The 18,091-nt window shown below is 36.6% G+C and overlaps 1 protein-coding gene across 7 annotated transcripts in view; it reads left to right on the forward strand.

Moving 5' to 3' along the window:
- Positions 1-18,091, forward strand: part of CEP128 (centrosomal protein 128) — a 390,964-nt gene that overhangs the window by 328,208 nt on the left and 44,665 nt on the right. For 5 of the 7 annotated variants that reach the window (XM_059373591.1, XM_059373593.1, XM_059373587.1 and 2 more), the window contains 2 exons: positions 1,904-1,993; positions 9,996-10,019. The exons of 1 other annotated variant lie outside the window; for it this stretch is intronic. In XM_059373591.1, the coding sequence (XP_059229574.1) occupies positions 1,904-1,993; positions 9,996-10,019 (114 nt within the window). The remainder of the gene's footprint in view (positions 1-1,903; positions 1,994-9,995; positions 10,020-18,091) is intronic. One more of the 7 variants, XM_059373590.1, reaches the window with a different exon arrangement.

Genomic DNA, 18,091 nt, shown 5'->3' on the forward strand with positions numbered 1-18,091 from the left:
ATTATAGTCTAAGCTCAATCACAATGTGGAATTCAATACGTTTACTATCTTTGAGTCTATTTCTCGGACTATAAAATGAATGAAATTAATGATATTCACCTATTGAGAGTTTGGGAGAGCATTAAATGAAAACATATTTTCAGCAAATAATAAGCTTTTAATAAATAGTGTTGAGTTTATGGTACTGGAACTTTAGAAGGATGTTTTTGTTAACAGGCACAGCACACATACCATTGTTCCTTTTACTCCTGAAATTAAGCGAACCCTTTTCCTGTCCCAGGACGGTTGCATTTGGTACTTCCTCTCTCCGTAATGCTTTTCCCTTAGCTCTTTCCGTGATGGCTCATTTTCATCCTTTGAGTTTCAGCTCAAATGTCACCTCTTTGTGGAAACTTAACCTCACCAACCTGTTTAAAGTAAATCTCTGCCCTCAGTCCCCCATCACAGTTTTTGAGTCTTCTCCTTTGTCTTCTCCTTTGGCATGTAAAGTCCGTAAAGGCAGAGAGATCTTATCTTCTTGTTGATAACTGTGTACACAACACTCAGCAAAGTGTCTGCCTCAATAAATGTGAATGAATGGATGAATTAATTAAATGAATAAGTTAGTGGAAGAGAGGGAGAGAGGAAAGACATTGGAAGGAAAGAAAAAGAAATAATAGATAAAAGGAAAAAAGGACAAAAAGAAGGTCTGAGGAATGATTTATATTCAGGACATAGGTATTTATGCATATACAGCTTTTTGATGTTATTTTAAAGTTTAAAAGTTAAGTAAAATTTTCCTGTTCCTATTCTCTTTTCTTGCCCCTGGTCAGTGTGTTTCACATTATCTCCTTCCACAATCTGACAGGGGTTGTTTTGCTATAGGGTGACCTCCCCCTGTGAGGCAGGAAGTAATTCCTATAGGACATCAACACTTTAGAACAGAGGGTTGCCAAGCTTTCTGTAAAGGGCCAGGAGTCTAAATATTTTCAATTTTACAGGCTCTATGCTGTCTCCCAACGACTCACCTCTGCCATTACAGAATGAAAGCAGCCATAGACAATAAGTAAGGAAATGAGTGAGCTGTGTTCCAATAAAAATTGTTTAGGGAAACTGAAATTTGAATTCCATGTAATTTTCACATGTCATAAAATATTATTCTTACTTTGATTTTTCTTTATCCAAATAAAAGTGTAAAAACCATTTTTAGCTCATGAGCCTATAAAAACAGGGGGCAGGTTCGAATGGCTGACCCTTGCCTTAGAATGAACTAGTTCAATGGTTTTCCATCCCACGATTGTTTGCCTTTGAAAAGATGAACTAGAGTGGGGGGAGGCAAAGAATACATTTCTATTGGTAGGATTTTTAATAATTTTGCAAATGGAAGGAAACATAATTTTGACTAATCAGACCTTCCTGAACTACTAAAAGCACATTACATCAGTGCTCCATTATCCACAAGTAGGGTTGTGAGTGTTAAAAGAAGCTTTCATGACTGGCTAAAACCACCCAGGTGCATCCATTAGCAAGCTCTCACCTTATTTATTCTCTCATATCATAGACTTTGGAATTTATGATTAGGTTCTTCTAAGGATATTGGAAAATAAGAAGTTTGAGGATACTTTAGTTCTATAATCCTGAAAAATTTTAGCTCTATAATCCTAAAGAATCAAATGCTTTAAATTTCAAGTAATGATTTCCCTAAAATCTATGTATTTAAGTTGGGTAAGGAATTATTTGGGGAAAACATTTTAAGAGCACAGTGTGATATCATTTTCTAAATGCAGAAATTAAAAATTTGGTAGAAATTATGATAGTCCTATTAGTATTATTTTTATAGCTCTGGCTATTTATAGTGCTTTCAAATATTTTAAGATAATAGAGCTTTCCAACTCTTTTCTTTACTCACATCTCTCTTAAACAGCCAAAGCAACTGTTTAAAACTCCACGTTGGGAAGATGCTAGTCAGACTGCAATGAAAATTCAGAATGAAGCTCACTTTGAAGAAAAAGCAGTTAAGTATTTCATAGGAAGGACTATTTAGGATATTTGAAACTGAATAGTCAAAACACATCTACTTTATTTTAGGACGTGTAGGATAAGTCACCCTTCAGGTATGTATCTCAGCAGTGTAAGTAGAAACTATGTTGTCCTTGTTTTTCTTGGATACTAAGAATAGTGTACCATTGATGGTCTAAGTACCAATAATCTGAGGTTAGTTTTAAATCCTTGAACTATCTGTCCCTTATGTAACTTGTGCTTGTATGTCGGGAAGTGGAGATTAATAATAGTTTTAATCTTAGTCAAACTGAAGAGGAGGCAAGAAAAACCTAACTTGTGTCAGCCAAATATATTATTTTAAGGCCTTCTGCTTATGTCTGGATACCCCTATCTACAGTCTATCTCTTTAGTATAGAACAGTGGGAGGTAACTCTACAGAAGCCCACAGAAGGAATATGGGAATGAGGATGAGAGAGCCCCTCAGACTTGTTCCTTGTCCTTTAATTCCTGAGAACACTTGAGTAAAATAACTGCACGTAAATCGAGATGTGAGTTATTGGAATTGCTCAACGGTAAGCAATTTAATTCCCAAAGTGGACTGTTTGCTCATACCATGTAATGACTTAGCTTGTGATATGCCTGAAAGTCAGCAACCAAGTGCTGCGAATCATGTATTCAGGAAGAAGGAGGTTGGGACAGTGGGTTTCTCTGTGAATACTCTCCACCTGGAGTCTGGAAGATGTGTGTCCTTGAGGGATTCAGAGGAGATGTCAGCCTCAGGGAGTCTCATTAGGCCAGCTGTGTCTGGTGACACTCAGATACACACCCTCAAAGCAAACATACCCAATTGTTTTCCACAAGTTTTCATGACACAAACCTCCTCATAAATTACGCCATAATCACTACTGCACTGTAATTTGCATATGAGTTCAGAGCATATTCAGCTGATATATGACTACCTCACCACTGGAGACATATACTTTATTTTTTTAAATGTAAATCCTTGGGGGAGAAATACGGTGTGTTGGCTTCTGGGTTGCTGGCTTTCTCCCCCTACTATTCAGCTACTGTGCCTACATCTCTTTTGGGGGACCGTCAGTCTTTGCAATTACATTGGTTGTCATTTGCGTGGCCCCTAACTACCATCATAACATTTATGTATCTGCAAATAATTTTCAGATGTTCCCCAGTCCAGATGTCATTCACTGAACTCTTACTACCTGTTACCAACAGGTTTTCTGTGGAATTGTGCAGTCTGGGGGAAAGAATGTTCTCTATCTTTTGCCCTTCGTTTGTTTGTAGTCTTATCCTCTAGGTACCTGTGCACCACATTACGTTTGTGCATTAATGAAGAATCCTAATGTGATTCTTCATTTTAAAGGAAAAAAAAATATCTCATTGCTTTCTTTCATGATCTGAAACGTAAAGGGTAGATGTGAGACTTCTTTGATTTTAATTTTGTGCAGTTGACTGGAAGCATTTATAGGAATTTCAAGCAAAACCCAACTTCTCCTCTCGGGCTGCATTTTCCAGTGTGAAATCCATTGGAACAAAGCAACGGAGCCCCATTTCCCTATCTTTCTCTTCATCTTCCCTGCCCCACCCCCACCCCAACAAACACATGCACACATCCCTTTCCCAATTTGGGACAAGTACAATCTCAAACTTCTCTGAACAAGGTCAAATAGTGACACAAGCATTATCAGAGTGGAAGGGATGGTGATCGCCTCATAAGAAGACAGCAAACCCAAAATGCCACCTGCCAGTGTTGCTGAGGAACCCTACAGAAGAACAGCGGGCTGTCTGAAGTCTGATCATGACAGTGGTAGTGGATAAAAGAACAGATCAGAAATGTGGAGCACATATCTTGATTCCCTTCTTAAATCCTGCTTCTGATTCTATCAGGTATTTGCCACACCCTGAGTGAAAAGCAGGTAATATGAGTGTTACTGGGTATTCCCCCCTACGCTAGGAAATGATACATTCCTTTAAACTGGGTTTTTTTGATAAGTCAAAGTGTTGGGCAGTGGTGAGGTTGGGAAGTGGTAGGGGCAGGGAAGGATATTAATGACTTTGTTGGTTTGGTTTTTTTTTTTTTTTTTTTTTTTTATGTTCAGTTAGCCAGCATGTAGTACATCATAAGTTTTTGTTGTAGTGTTCAACAGTTCATCAGTTGCATATAACACTCAGTGCTCATCCAACACTTGCCCTCCTTAATACCCATCATCTGGTCACCCCCATCTCCCAGTCACCCCATCTCTCCACCCCTCTATGTTCTGTAATCCTCAGTTTGTTTCCCCGAGTCCAGAGTCTCGCATGGTTTATCTCCCTCTCCGATTTCTTCCCATTCAGTTTTGTTATTAACAACGTTCTAGACAAAATCTTGATGCCTTGCTGCGGTTTTCTTTTTGGTATTTCTGTGCTGTTATTTTGGATCCTGGAGTAGCTTATTAGAAAAGGACACTTAAGCAGCTAGTGAAATGAATGAACAAGGACAGAGTATAGGAATCCAGTGACGGGTAAAGCAAACTCTGGTTGGTTGGGAAACCACTGTGGGCTGCTACATACCACTTGTTCTGAAGTTTGTCTTGAGAGTAATTTTGTTTCACTTAAAATAGACAACGTACAGTTTTACATATAGATCATTGACTCATGTGATGTATTCAAAGTCAACTGAAGCTATATTTTAAAACATTTTTGGTGTTGCAACATTAAAGTTGTTTGCAGTTTTTAGCTCTTTGTTTTAATTTATTTTAAATCACTATGTGAAACACTCATTTTTTGGCGATGACTAATAAAGGCCATTTCCTTTTCTTTCATTTTAATATCTTGAATTTTGGAAAAGAATATATTTGGAATTATTTTGAGTTCTTTTAGTTATTAAAAGATGGCGGACAGTGTGTTAAATGTGACAGATTGTCATGTGGAAATTCATAGAGAAAAAAATGCACATATTTGTATTTTGTTTTATGTCATTTATATAGAAGTAGTAAAGTGTGAATATTGGTTAAGCAGTGTTAACACTGAATGGAAAAATGCCACACAGTGGTATGTCTGGATGAAACCGAGGGGATTTTTCTTTCAGAAGAGAGGCCTTTCGCTTTTGGAACAGTAGTGGAAGGAGTCCCCATTGTAGGTCTTTGTTTTTGAAAATTATTGGTCCATCATGGTCTTTCAGTTCCAGAGAAGCTTTCAGAATTATTCTATACTCCTAAAGATCCTTAGACTTAGAAGAGTGAGAGACTTCGGTTATATTCTTCCAGTATTGTGCATTTTCATATGTCAATGGATATATGTAAAGCATTCCTGGAAAATGCTGCATTATTGTGCTAAAGTCTGTAGGCCAGTTCAACTACACTTGACCAGAGGCAAAACTCTGATTATTTAGAACTATAAGGCCTCTAATTCATCTCTTGGATGGGATGGATGAATCAATATGTTTTATTGATTGGCGTGGCTAAGTCAAACTGTTAATAATCAGGGATTCAGATGCCAGTGATCCATATAGCACTCATTTCCTACCTTAGCCTACAAATATTTGCCCATCTCTAGTGATGCTAATGAATTTGTCTCGGTTCAGTCATAAATTCCAATGTACAACCAGGTAGAAAAGGCCTATATACAGCTCAAAGCAGATTGCTAACATGATCATAGAAAGTTATAATACATCTTTCTATAGTACATACGCTGTAGACCTCTTCCAAAATATACCTCTCCCTTCTTGCTCTGCCAGGCCCAGAATGAATTACAGTGTGTTGTCTAGCAGTATTATTGACACTCATAAATTGTATGTAATGCTCACATTATGAAGAGTAGATAGCACTTTACATTGGAACTCAATGGCTATGCAGTAACTACATGGATAATTTTTAGAGTAAACTTTAAATAATTTTTGCCATTTTAGGTGTGTCTTAGATTGTTCCCCTCTTTAGGTAGAATGAAAGAATAGTCACCAAAAAATGGTCCCCCCCCCCAAGAACTTTCTTCTTCAAAACATTGAAGACATTTTTCCTTTGATTATTGTTTTAACCTTCTGCTCCCAATTCTTTCTTTCTTTGCTATTGGTCATTTATCCAGAAATACTTCATATAGGAGAAATCAGTAGATTCAGCTTAATAAAATAATTTATTTGTATAATGCTCTTACATCTTATTTCAAGTGTTTTTGTTGGGGGTCAAATGATGTGAAGACCTCTGAGAGTCTACAGTTCTCCTCTAAGTGTATGCAGAGTTATGTGTATGTTGTGGATAAGGTACATTTTCCTGGGGAGAAGATCAAGTTTCATCAGACTCTCAAAGTCCCTGACTACAAAATAAGAATGACTGATGTATAAAATGAAAATTGGAGATTAAACAACAAAACACTGTGTACTTCTGGTTAGAGTAGAAGAGGTGAAAAAGAACAGAATTTAATGTGCTGTACTTAGATGTTCATTCTAGGACATACACTGACGTTTGTTTTGTGGGCTGTATCAATGCCACAGCATTGGCTTAAGTTACCTCTGTTTTAATAAGAAGAACCAGAAAGGAAGTGTGGATGTATTTTGTTTGAGAAAAAATATTTGCAGTAGCTTAATTCTTTTATATATAGAATTATAATTGTATCTGCCATAAAACAAGTCATCCATTTCCATTTTCAAAGCATTTCTTAATTTTTAAAAGCAAGTCAGTAAGTCCATAAAGACTAGGAGTAGTTTCTTTTATTGATAGCCTACAATTAAGACCAAACAACTGTACAGTTTAGACAAACCTCACTAATTGGCAGTGATGGCTGGTATTCGATTAGCTGCTATTGATTGGCAAATGAAATTATTGAAATTCAGATTAATGAACCGAATTGTCTATTGCCCCAATTTTCTCATTTTGGTAACATATTACATTTTTTGTAGAAAACTCAGTACCAATTTGGAATGAAGTAGGTTATAGATGAAGAGACATAAGTAGGGGTGCCTGGGTGGCTCAGTGGGTTAAGCCTCTGCCTTTGGCTCAGGTCATGATTTCAGGGTCCTGGGATAGAGCCCTGCATCAAGCTCCCTGCTCAGCAGGGAGCCTGCTTTCCTTCCTCTCTCTCTGCCTGCCTCTCTGCCTACTTGTGATCTCTCTCTGTCAAATGAATAAATAAAATCTTTTTAAAAAAAAAAAAGAAAAGATGTAAGTAAATTGCACTGAAGTAAATCATTTCTTCATCTTTATATTTTAACAAAATGGAGTTTTCTTGGACCGTTTGTGTTCATAGTCTTAAAGACTGGGCACATGTCTTGGCCAGCTTGAACCGCTACGACAATTTACCACAGACTGGGGGACTTAAACAACAAACATTTCTCAGGAGGAGTCCAAGATCGAAGGGCTGGCAGATTCGGTCCTTGCGAGGACTTTCTTCCTGGCTTGTGGATGACCATCTTTTCCTGTTATTGCCTTCCATGACAGAGAGCAGAAAGAGAAGCATTCTGTCTCTTCTTATAAGGACACTGATCCCATCATGGGGACTCTGTCCTCATGACCTAACTACCTCCCAAATGTCCCATCTCTAAATGCCATTGCATTGGGGATTAGGGTTTCAATCCATGAATTTTATGAGAATAAGAACACGCAGTCCATGACAGTGTGTATTTCTTTTAATAATCTTGTAACAAATATTCAAGTAAAATGAAGACACTAATACATAAATTATATCAGTTTATCTTTGCCAAACAAAGAGATCTGAATTAAGACAGACAGAATTTAAATTCTACTATTTTTTTTATTTTTTTTTTTAATTTATTTGACAGACAGAGATCACAAGTAGGCAGAGAGGCGGGCAGAAAGAGAGGAAGGAAAGCAGGCTCCCTGCTGAACAGAGAGCCCGATGCGGGGCTCCATCCTAGGACCCTGGGATCATGACCCGAGCCAAAGGCAGAGGCTTTAACCCACTGAGCCACCCAGGTGCCCCTAAATTCTACTATTTTGACCTCTTATGAAAACTCTGATTTCCAACCAGCTTTATGCGTGCTTTTTAAAACTAGTTGTATGTTTGCCTTTAAAATGTGCTAATCCTAAATAATAAGAGCCCATCAATACATGGTATAAGGAAAACTTAAGGCCCAAACAGTGGCTGTAAATATTTTGAGGCTTCCAAGATGGTTCATATAAATGTGATACTGCCCAAAGGCTGTTTCTGTCTCCGTAAGATATCTAATGAGGTTCTTCTGTTCAATCTGCAAAGGATGATAAAGCATTGCTGAATGGTTTTGTCCCAGATGGACTGTGAATAAGATGCCTGGTAACAACAGATCAAAGCCCCCTTGAGGCATTATTATATGCATTTATTATGAAGCATTCAAAAGTGACAGTACACAAGTCACCAACCAAACGGCAGTTATTTCATGAAAATTATGGGGGCGAGGGTGAAGTTCTCTCAAGTATGCCAACAAAATGCAATTAAACAGATTATATTGCCAAGAACAGTCTGCTTTGGGCTGATTTTGCATAATATATTCATTTCACTTGTACCCACATAGCCAAATGTTTAAAGGGTAGGAATGTTCAACTCTTTGTGGAAATCCTCAAAGGAAAGGCCTGTACGTGTTAGGTAAGGCTAGGAGTGTGGCTGTGAGCACCAAGTTCTTGCTGCTTCTAAGTGTCCTGTGTCCACTTCAGTCCCTGTAGGACCACTGAGAGATCTGAGCTGAGTGGCTCTCTGTACCACTTCCCCCTTACGTCTTGGGCAAAATTAATTTGATTAAACAAAAAGGAAATCCAGGTGTCACACATCTCCCATTGCTTCCAATGAGAGAAAAGAAGGAAGAGTGGCCTTGATCTTCCCCCAAAAGATGGCTTTCTATTTCGTTAAATCTTCAGACTCTCCTCTCTCAAATTCAGCCTCTTTTCATTGACAAAGATTTCCTCTATGTAGCTGTCAGCTCTGAAAAAAGTTGAGAATATAATTGTTGCTTTGAAAATGCACCCATTTACCTAATCATTTAGCTTTGTAGCAATATTGTTGTCAATGACCCCTTTTAAGACCTAGATTTTCTGGGGCACCTGGGTGGCTCAGTTATTAAGCATCTGCCTTTGGCTCAGGTCATGATCCTGGAATCCTGCGATCATTCCTGCATTGGGCTCCCTGCTCAGCCTACTTCCCTCTCCTACTCCCCCTGCCTGTGTTCCCTTTCTCACGGTGTCTCTCTTTGTCAAATAAATTAATAAAATCTTGAAAAAAAGAAAACAGATTTTTCTGTAGAACCTTCACAGGTGTTGTAGGTAGAGAGGGTCCATCTGAATTCAAGACTGACTGCATGTGACATCTTTCTTGTTTATATTTCCTGCCTTGTTTCAGTTAACAAATTACTTCTTAATCTTAATTGCTGAAGTTATTCTTATGTCTGAACTTTACTTTCCAAGTCACACTTTGTACTGTGTACCTAACCAAGCACTGGTATTATGCTAAAGTCCTTTTTTATATTACTACTAATCATCTAATTGTTCATATATTCAAATGTATGTGTGTAATACTTATAAATCCTTACGTAGATAAATCATTTTACCAGTGCAAAAGTGGTAATGTTTATTCCATTTAGTCAGTTTATGAGTTTCTGATATCTGTCGTTAAGCCGAACACAACTGAGATGAGAAGTACAGTGATTCTTTTTTTTAAAGTTTTTTTTTAAAATATTTTATTTATTTATTTGACAGAGAGATCACAAGTAGGCAAAGAAGCAGGCAGAGAGAGAGGAAGAGAAGCAGGCCCCCTGCAGAGCAGAGAGCCCGATGTGGGGCTTGATCCCAGGACCCTAGGATCATGACCTGAGCTGAAGGCAGAGGCCCTAACCCACTGAGCCACCCAGGTGCCCCAGAAGTACAGTGATTCTCCCCTGACTCTTTCTATTGTAGAAATCATCCTGAGTAGGAGTTTTTATTTTTTGAGATTTTCAAAACATTATTACTAATAGAGAATAAGTTGAAAATCTGAAAAATAAGTAAATTGAAATGATTTTAATAGCTTTGTTTTTATAATTGTGCATTATGCTTTTTTTGCAGGACCGTGTAAATGCATTAGAAATGGTAAGTTGAGGCGTTTTCTTTCTCCTTCTGTCAGAGTTACTGCTTGTCCTGAGGTGGATTTCAGAGCACTCCCCGAAAGAAGCAGTTCGAGAAACCATTTCTAAAACTAATCTAGAATTCAAAGGGAGGATAAGCTAAACTATACCTGAAAAGTATATGGATACAGATTTTTTTTTAAGTGAAAAAAGAGAAAAACAAAAATGTGCCTATTTCACTAGTCACTGCTCTCTCAAGACTGAGGATACCAAGATGTACTAATCCATGGAAAGCATAATTAGCTTAAGTATAAGTAGCTTAAAGCATAAATAGCTTAAGTATACTCAGTATCCTATATGCTTGTATCTTTATTGCCCAATCACTAAAAGGACTGGTTGATCAGAAGCTGAGATTGGGAAACTGTTTATACTTCGAAGTACAGATATTCAACCTTAATATTTTTGTACATGGTTTTCACGAATACTCAAATAATGTTAAAAGCTGGTCGGCCTTTTTCTCAATAATTTTGCCTGTAGGAATCTAGCATTAGGGAATGAATTTTTTAAGGTGAGTGAATGTAAAGACTACGTGTTTGCAATATTTTATGGTAAAATGATTTATTTTAAATGATTTTAGGGAGAAGGGGGGACAACTTAATTGTTGGACAATATAGTACTGAATGATTGGATAAAGGTGTGGACTTTTCCATCCAGCATACCACTGCTGTTACGGAAAAGGCTTATAATAGAAAACAAGCTGAAAAGACAAATAAAATCATGTGTACTTCAGTGATAACAAGGTAATGATAGACGTATGAATAAAGAATAGAAGAGACTTGAGAAAAACTCATAAAAATGACTTGTTAGATGAGAGGATTGTGATTTCATTCCTTTCTCTATTTTTTCAAGTTTTATAAAATGTTATATTCCTTTTATAAATAAACCTTTTTGGAGTAAAAACCATGTGAATTGGAAGAATGGTAAAATAATTTATGATACCACCTTACGACAAAAGATTATTTAGTCCTAAAAAGTCATTTTTTTTCAAAAGTAAATATTGCTGTGCTGTTATACAGGGGGAGGGGGAGTAGAATACACAAGCATATGGAGAGTATGATGCAAATATTGAATATTTTGTGTTAAAAAAGACTTTCAGAAAACAAGTACACAAAATATTAAGAGTGGCTTGGGTCTAGTGGTGATTTTTATTTTTTCTTTATATGTTTTAATGAACAGGAAAAAAAATAAGAAACCTTTAAACAATGTGGCAAATAAAGAATAAAATATTTATTTTGTGAGTGTGAGAAATGGAAAGATGCTAATGGAGCTCATTTTAGTCCTATGTAAGCAAGTGATTTTGACTGACGGTGTCCAGACCCTCATGGGTAAATAATCTATTCCTTAGATTTAACTGGGCCATTTGGAAATTACACTGACCTTCTCAGTTTCAGTATGATGACATTGTAGGTGGATAAAATGTTTAGTGTTCTTCCACATATATTTCACTTACTCTTAGGAAGTGTCTTGCCAACAGGATTTGGCTTGTGAATTAAATGCTCTTTTTAAGAGTATGAACAAAAACAGAAATTTTGAGTCTGAGGACTTAGGTTCAACATACAAAATGCCACTTACACAACATTCAGCAAGTTACTTGTTTCTTGATTCCCTCATCTGTAAAAATGATAATAATAATAGTAATTAAACTTTGTCAGGTTGTTGTGAGAATTAAGAGACAGAATATATGTGAAAATATTTAAGGCCAGACAAATGTTAGGTTATCATTATATGATTGTTTATTATTTCTTACTTGGTTTTAATTATGCCAATATACCATACAAAACTGAGAATTATACAAACAACAACCAAAATCCTATAACTCTTTTTAGTATTTGTTAGTCTTTTGTGTTTATCTAATCTCTTTACTAAAAGTACTATGGAGTATGATCTTAAGTAATGCCTTATTCTAAGGGTTCCTTTAGGAATAAAGGTAAAAATAAAAAGTCATCATGAGAAAAATAAAATTGATTAAATGGATGAGGCTTTTTACAGTGGCGGTTTTCTCAAGATGGTTTTAATTTGAAATAATTATCATAAGTAAAACCATAAAAATGAAAATGCTTAGTAATAATGTTAATGCTCAAATATTATGAAGTTCTTTGACTTCATATGGCATTATAAGCAGCAGATTTAATACACTTGGTAGACTATTCAACTGGTAAAGTGTTTTATAGTTCATAAAATCAAATATGCTGAAAGTAATCTCAGGATCATTTATTATTCTCTCACTAACTCAGCACTTAAACTGTAAGAAGTGGTGTGGTCTACATTTGGTTGGGTTGGTATTAACGTAGAAAGTGTTGAATGTAGGATATATGTTATGGTGATACAAGTCTGCAAAAGTTTGAAATTTCATTGTTTCGTTAGGAGATTTGAAAGGTTCAGTATGAAAATAAGATGGTCTTTTCATCATAATGAGCACCTTGATATGGCCTGTCACTAGTGATGCAAATGTTTAGGTCATTATCATGTGTCCATGTATCCCCCTCTTCCTCAACGTTTCTCTCTCCTTCACTAGCAGGTGAGCATCTTGGATTAGAAATTACATTTTAATTTGGGGTGTAAATGCATCCCAGAGCCTGTCAAAAACTCCTGCTATATATTGGACAATCCATAAACATTTGTAGAAGGAAAGAACAAAGGTCAAACTGTCCATATATGACCCTCACATAGACTGTTTTTATGACTATAGGTATACACAGAACCAGTTCAATAGTTAAAGGGAAAAAATTCCCCAGAAGCACATCAATTTATTTTTTTTCCCTAGCCTTTCTGATTAGTATTGCACTTTACTTGATGTTTCACGAAAGCGGTTATGATTTTCATTTAAGTTTAATGTGAAATTTTTAGGAAGGCACCAACTTTCTGCCAAAATATGGCATGTTGATTCTCCAAATAAATCTAAGTGATTATCTGAAAAAATCTAGATTGATAGCCCCAGTTGATGGGCTATGGATGAGACATAGCAGTGGATACTATATAAGGCACTCTGTTGACACTGAAGAGGAAGAGGAAGAACTGATTAGTTTTCTCAAGGAACCTGTACTTTAATTGAGGAGAAAAGCTACTTCCATGTAAATAAATTAATGATGTAAGATAAAAACACACTGTCTACACCACATGAATGAAACACAATGCATTTTATAGGAACTCTTATAAAGAAAAAAAATTGTAAAATAAGACATCATCATGGTCTAGGTGCTAGGACAACCATAGATCTTGTAGTTTGGGGGACATTTCATCTCTGAAATGCGAAGCATCAATAGTGTCAGTGGAAAGAGCCAGAGAAGACATCCCATGTTGGGGCTATGATCGAACTTTGAAGATAATAAGGAACAAAAAGGGGTTGTTAAAAGAATATTTTTCCAAAAAAGTAAAACTATGAAATCATGACTCTTACACAAATATGAAGTGAAGTCATGACAATGAGTTTATTTAACTCATTAATGAGAGAATTAGTAAGATGTTAAAGTTGACTTAAAGGAGCAAAGAACCACATAGGTAGGTACTGAAGTGAATTTAAAATAGATATAAAACTGGCTTCTTCTAAGGTGGTGGAAGGAAATCAATTGAACCTCCCTCGGACAACATTTATTTGCATGTCTAAGGACAAGAATCATTTGCATTGCTATCAGTTACCTACAACTCAGAGGGTTAAAGTGGTAGCCCTGCCTTAGAGCCAATAGGGAGTCTTTAATGGTTTTTTGTTTTTGGTTTTTCTTTAAGACTTTTATTTATTTATTTGACTGAGGGAAAGATCACAAGTAGGCAGAGAGGCAGGCAGAAGGAGAGGGGGAAGCTGGCTCCCCGCTGAGGAGAGAGCCCTGTTTGGGGCTCCATCCCAGGACCCCGGAGACCACAACCGGAGCCGAAGGCAGAGGCCTAACCCCCTGAGCAACCCAGGAACCCCCTATTAATGGTTTTTAATCAGGGCTTTTGCTGGTAAATGTGGTGTGTAGGAATCCAAATGCTGTAGTTCCGTGCAGGGGTAAAGTAAAATGGTGAAAGACTGCATGTCGGAATGGGGAAGTGCATGTTGGAAATAATCCAACTTTAGAAATGTGGTTGAAAAATCAGGGGTTGGGCACTTGGTACCAAAAAGTCAGGGGTAAATGGATGCCCTTGTTTAGAGATGGGAACTAGTGAACTTAGGAAGTGGGAGGTCAAGGGTAAAGCAGAGATAGAAACAGAACAGTAAGAGTCATTTGAGGAAGTTTAAAAGGAATGTAAGACAGTTCAGCTTGGAGATATAAATTCATGTCAACTCTCAAATCTGTCTTTAGTTTGATTTCCATTAATACCATGATATTTGCATACCTTCATATTAGAGTTAGGCCTGACAAAGAAATCCAAAAGTAACAGTGGGTTAAGCAAGATAGAAATTAGTTTCTCTCTTGTGTAACAATCCAAATATATGGTGTCTGTGGCAGATACAGTGTCAGAAACCCAGGCTGCCTTCTGTCTTTTCGCTCCACTGTCCTCAAAATACTGCTTCCCGTTCCTGATCCAAGATGCCTGTACCACCTCCAGCCCTTATATTTGCATTGTAGCGAGAAGGGAGAACACTTAACTTTCCTTTAGTAGAAACTAGAATTTGCACATATTATTTCTGTCCATTTCCATGGGCCAGAATTCAGTGACATGATTATAACTCTGGGATTCAAAAAGAGAACCGGATTAGCCATAGGCTTTTGGAAGTTTCAAAGTAAACGTCTAAACAACTCAAGTTTAGAAAATAAATTATAGTAGAAATCATGAAATAAATAGAATTGAATAACAGCAATACTGTGTTATAAAATGTGAATGATACAGCAAAAATAGTGTTTATGGGAAACTTACTGGCTTACATGCTTACATTAGAAAAGAAAGATAAAAAATAATGAACTTATCACACGACATAAGAAATTAAAAGCATGGTATAAACACCTTAAGAACAAAAGAAAGGAAAAAATAGAAAAAAGAATATAATGAATAGAAAACAAGCATGCAGCATACAGGGCCAATAAAGTAAATCTGGTTGTTTAAAAAGAATAAAAATCAATATCCAGCATGGCTGATGAAGAAAAAAAGAAGATACAAATGAATCACAGAAGAATGAAAAAGTAGATAGCACTGTAGCTATTTTAGAATTTAATCACGTACAGGGTATTGTGAATAATTTTGTAACTATACATTTGGAAATTAGGAGAAATAGCTAAATTCCTAGAAAAATATAATTTTCCAGGACAAAGAAGAAATAACATACTGTGAGTAAATTTTTTAAAATCACAAAAAGTTTCATCAACAATTTTTAGTCAATTACAGTTTTCTCCAGAAAGGGCCACCAAGCCCAAATAAATTTTACAGATAACTTCTACCAAATGTTACGGGAACAGATGATTTTAATTTTATAAAAACTCTTACAGAAACTAGAAGAGGAGGGAACACGCCAAACTCATTATGAGTTGGCATAACCTTCGAGACAAAACCAGGCATAGAAAGTATAAATAAGGGAAATTAAGGGACTTTTCATGCATTAACATGGATGCAAAAATATTATACACAAAATATTAGCAAAATAAATCCAGGAATGTATTAAAAGGATAATTCATCCTGAACAAGCTGCATTTATTCCAGGAATTCAGAGTTGGTTTAATATTAGAAAATCAATCAATGTAATTTACCATGTGACAGATTAAGGAGAAATAAATTTAATAAGATCATCTCAGTAGATGAATAAGAAGCATTTATTCCCATGATATCATTATCATCATCAAAAACCTTTTAGCAAACTAAGAATAGAAGGGAATTGACTTACTAAGTCATGTGAAAAAACCCAATAGCAAACATTACCTTAGCGTTTTGAAAGTCCTCCTTTGAGGCCAGGAACAAGGAAAAGATGCCCCATTCCACAGCTTCTGTTAGATACTGTGCATGCGGTCCTGGCCAGAGCAGTGAAACTAATGTTATTTTCTAAATAGTGTTACTGCCTATATAGAAAGCCCTAGGAATTCATAGTTAAGAAAAGGAGTTTAATAAATTTAGTCTACAAAAGCCAGTTTGCAAAAATCCATTTTCCTTCTAACTCCAGCAACAAGTACAGAGAAAATGTAAAGTATACCAGTACAAAAGTAACAAAAAAATACAAAACACATGGGCGGTGGGGGGATCTACCAAACAGCAATAAAAATACAAGTTCTTCATAGAGAGGACCCTCATGAATAGTCAAGACACTTCTGAAGATGAACAAGTTGGGGGTGGTTTTCGGACTATGTATCAAACCTTATTAAAGCTGTGAAAATTAAGATAGTGTAGTCCTGGCACAAGAATATAAAAATAGGCCAATGTAATCAAATAGACTGCCCCAAAACAGAAATACTTGTGCATGGAAACTTGATGTCTCTGATACAACTGGCATCACCTATTGAGGGAATAAGGAGGGACTTTTCAATAGGCAGTATTTAAAAACAGAAAAATAAAATTGAACCCCTATCAGATGCAAAGATGGATGAAAGCCTCCAGGTGAATGGCAAACCACAAAACTTGAAAACAAAGTGTAGTTAAATATCCTCATGATCTTAGGATTTTGAAGGATTTCTGGGAGAAAAAAGACACTGAAAACATAGATCCAAAAGGATGGAGGTGATGTGACCACTTTAAAGTTGAGAGCCTCTGTAAGTCAAAAGACAACATAAAAAGGGTATAAAGAAAAGCACACCTAGGATATACTGGTGGCAAAATATATAGCTAAGTAGCGCTTTGTATCCAAATCAGTTTGTATCCAGATCTTACTGCCAACAATCAATTAGAAAAAGATAAACAACCCAAATTCCCCCCCTCCAAAAGAAAGAAAGAAAAGAGGGTAAAAGACATGAGCAAGCACTTTAGTTGAAAAAAATATGTGCACATATTCAGGTTCATTAGTAAACAGGGAAATGCTAATTAAAACCATGAAGATGGGGCGCCTGGGTGGCTCAGTGGATTAAGCCGCTGCCTTTGGCTCAGGTCATGATCTCAGTGTCCTGGGATCGAGCCCCGCATCGGGCTCTTTGCTCAGCGGGAGCCTGCTTCTCTCTCTCTCTCTGCCTGACTCTCCGCCTACTTGTGATCTCTCTCTCTGTCAAATAAATAAATAAAATCTTAAAAAAAAAAAAAAAACATGAAGAATTGTCATTTTCTTCAAAATGCCTGTATATATATTTTATGTATCTTTTTGTACCTGTGAAATGATCTTCCAAAAAAACAGAAGGAATGGGAACATGGTAGCAGAACTTCTTTATTTCCCCCTAATTTTATGATGAAATGATTAATGCTATCCCTGGGGGTAATGTTCAAAGATAGCTGGTGAGTTAGAGTCTTCAGACTGGAGTAGTACACCCCCTAGGAATATGCAAAGATTTTCCAAAGGTCTTCAGACACAAATAGCTTTAAGAGAACTGATTTGTATATCCTCAGCCTCTACAGGCACTTCCAGCAGAGTCCTTGAAGTGCCTTGAGTGATGAGGCCATCTTACTTTTCCTATTCAACCTCCTCCCACTTAATGAGAGAGAGGCCTACCTTCCACCCATCCTGGATTACATGATGGCAGATTCCTCCAGACAGTTCAGGTTGCCAAACGAGGGGCACTTTTGATTTTGATGCTTTCATATCCTCTTTAATCAAGTCACTAATGTAAGCCTCCTTGTCCCTGTTAGTCATACATATATGATTGATAAGACAAAGAGTTTTATTAGCTAGATGAAGTATTCGGAAGGGGGCATTCTGAAATCAACATATATTGTGGATTGGTGATGGGGGGGAGGATGACAATTTTATTTGATGACCTCACCTCTTTTTACCACCCTACTATGATCAGGGAACATATAGCTCCGGAAAACAAAACTGAGTCTTGGAAAGAAATCATCGAAAGTGTCTTACTCCATCCAGGTGACAAACTTTGGCCTGGGCTCCATGCCTTATTTTTTTTTTATCTGTTTTAGGATTATAATTCAAAAGGCCATTGTCACGGGGCACATGAAGTCAGACTTATTTTTTCCTGCCAGAAAGTAAGCCTGATTTAG

This window comes from Mustela nigripes, chromosome 13 (assembly GCF_022355385.1).
Source record: "Mustela nigripes isolate SB6536 chromosome 13, MUSNIG.SB6536, whole genome shotgun sequence".
In the NCBI taxonomy this organism is placed as follows: Eukaryota; Metazoa; Chordata; class Mammalia; order Carnivora; family Mustelidae; genus Mustela; species Mustela nigripes.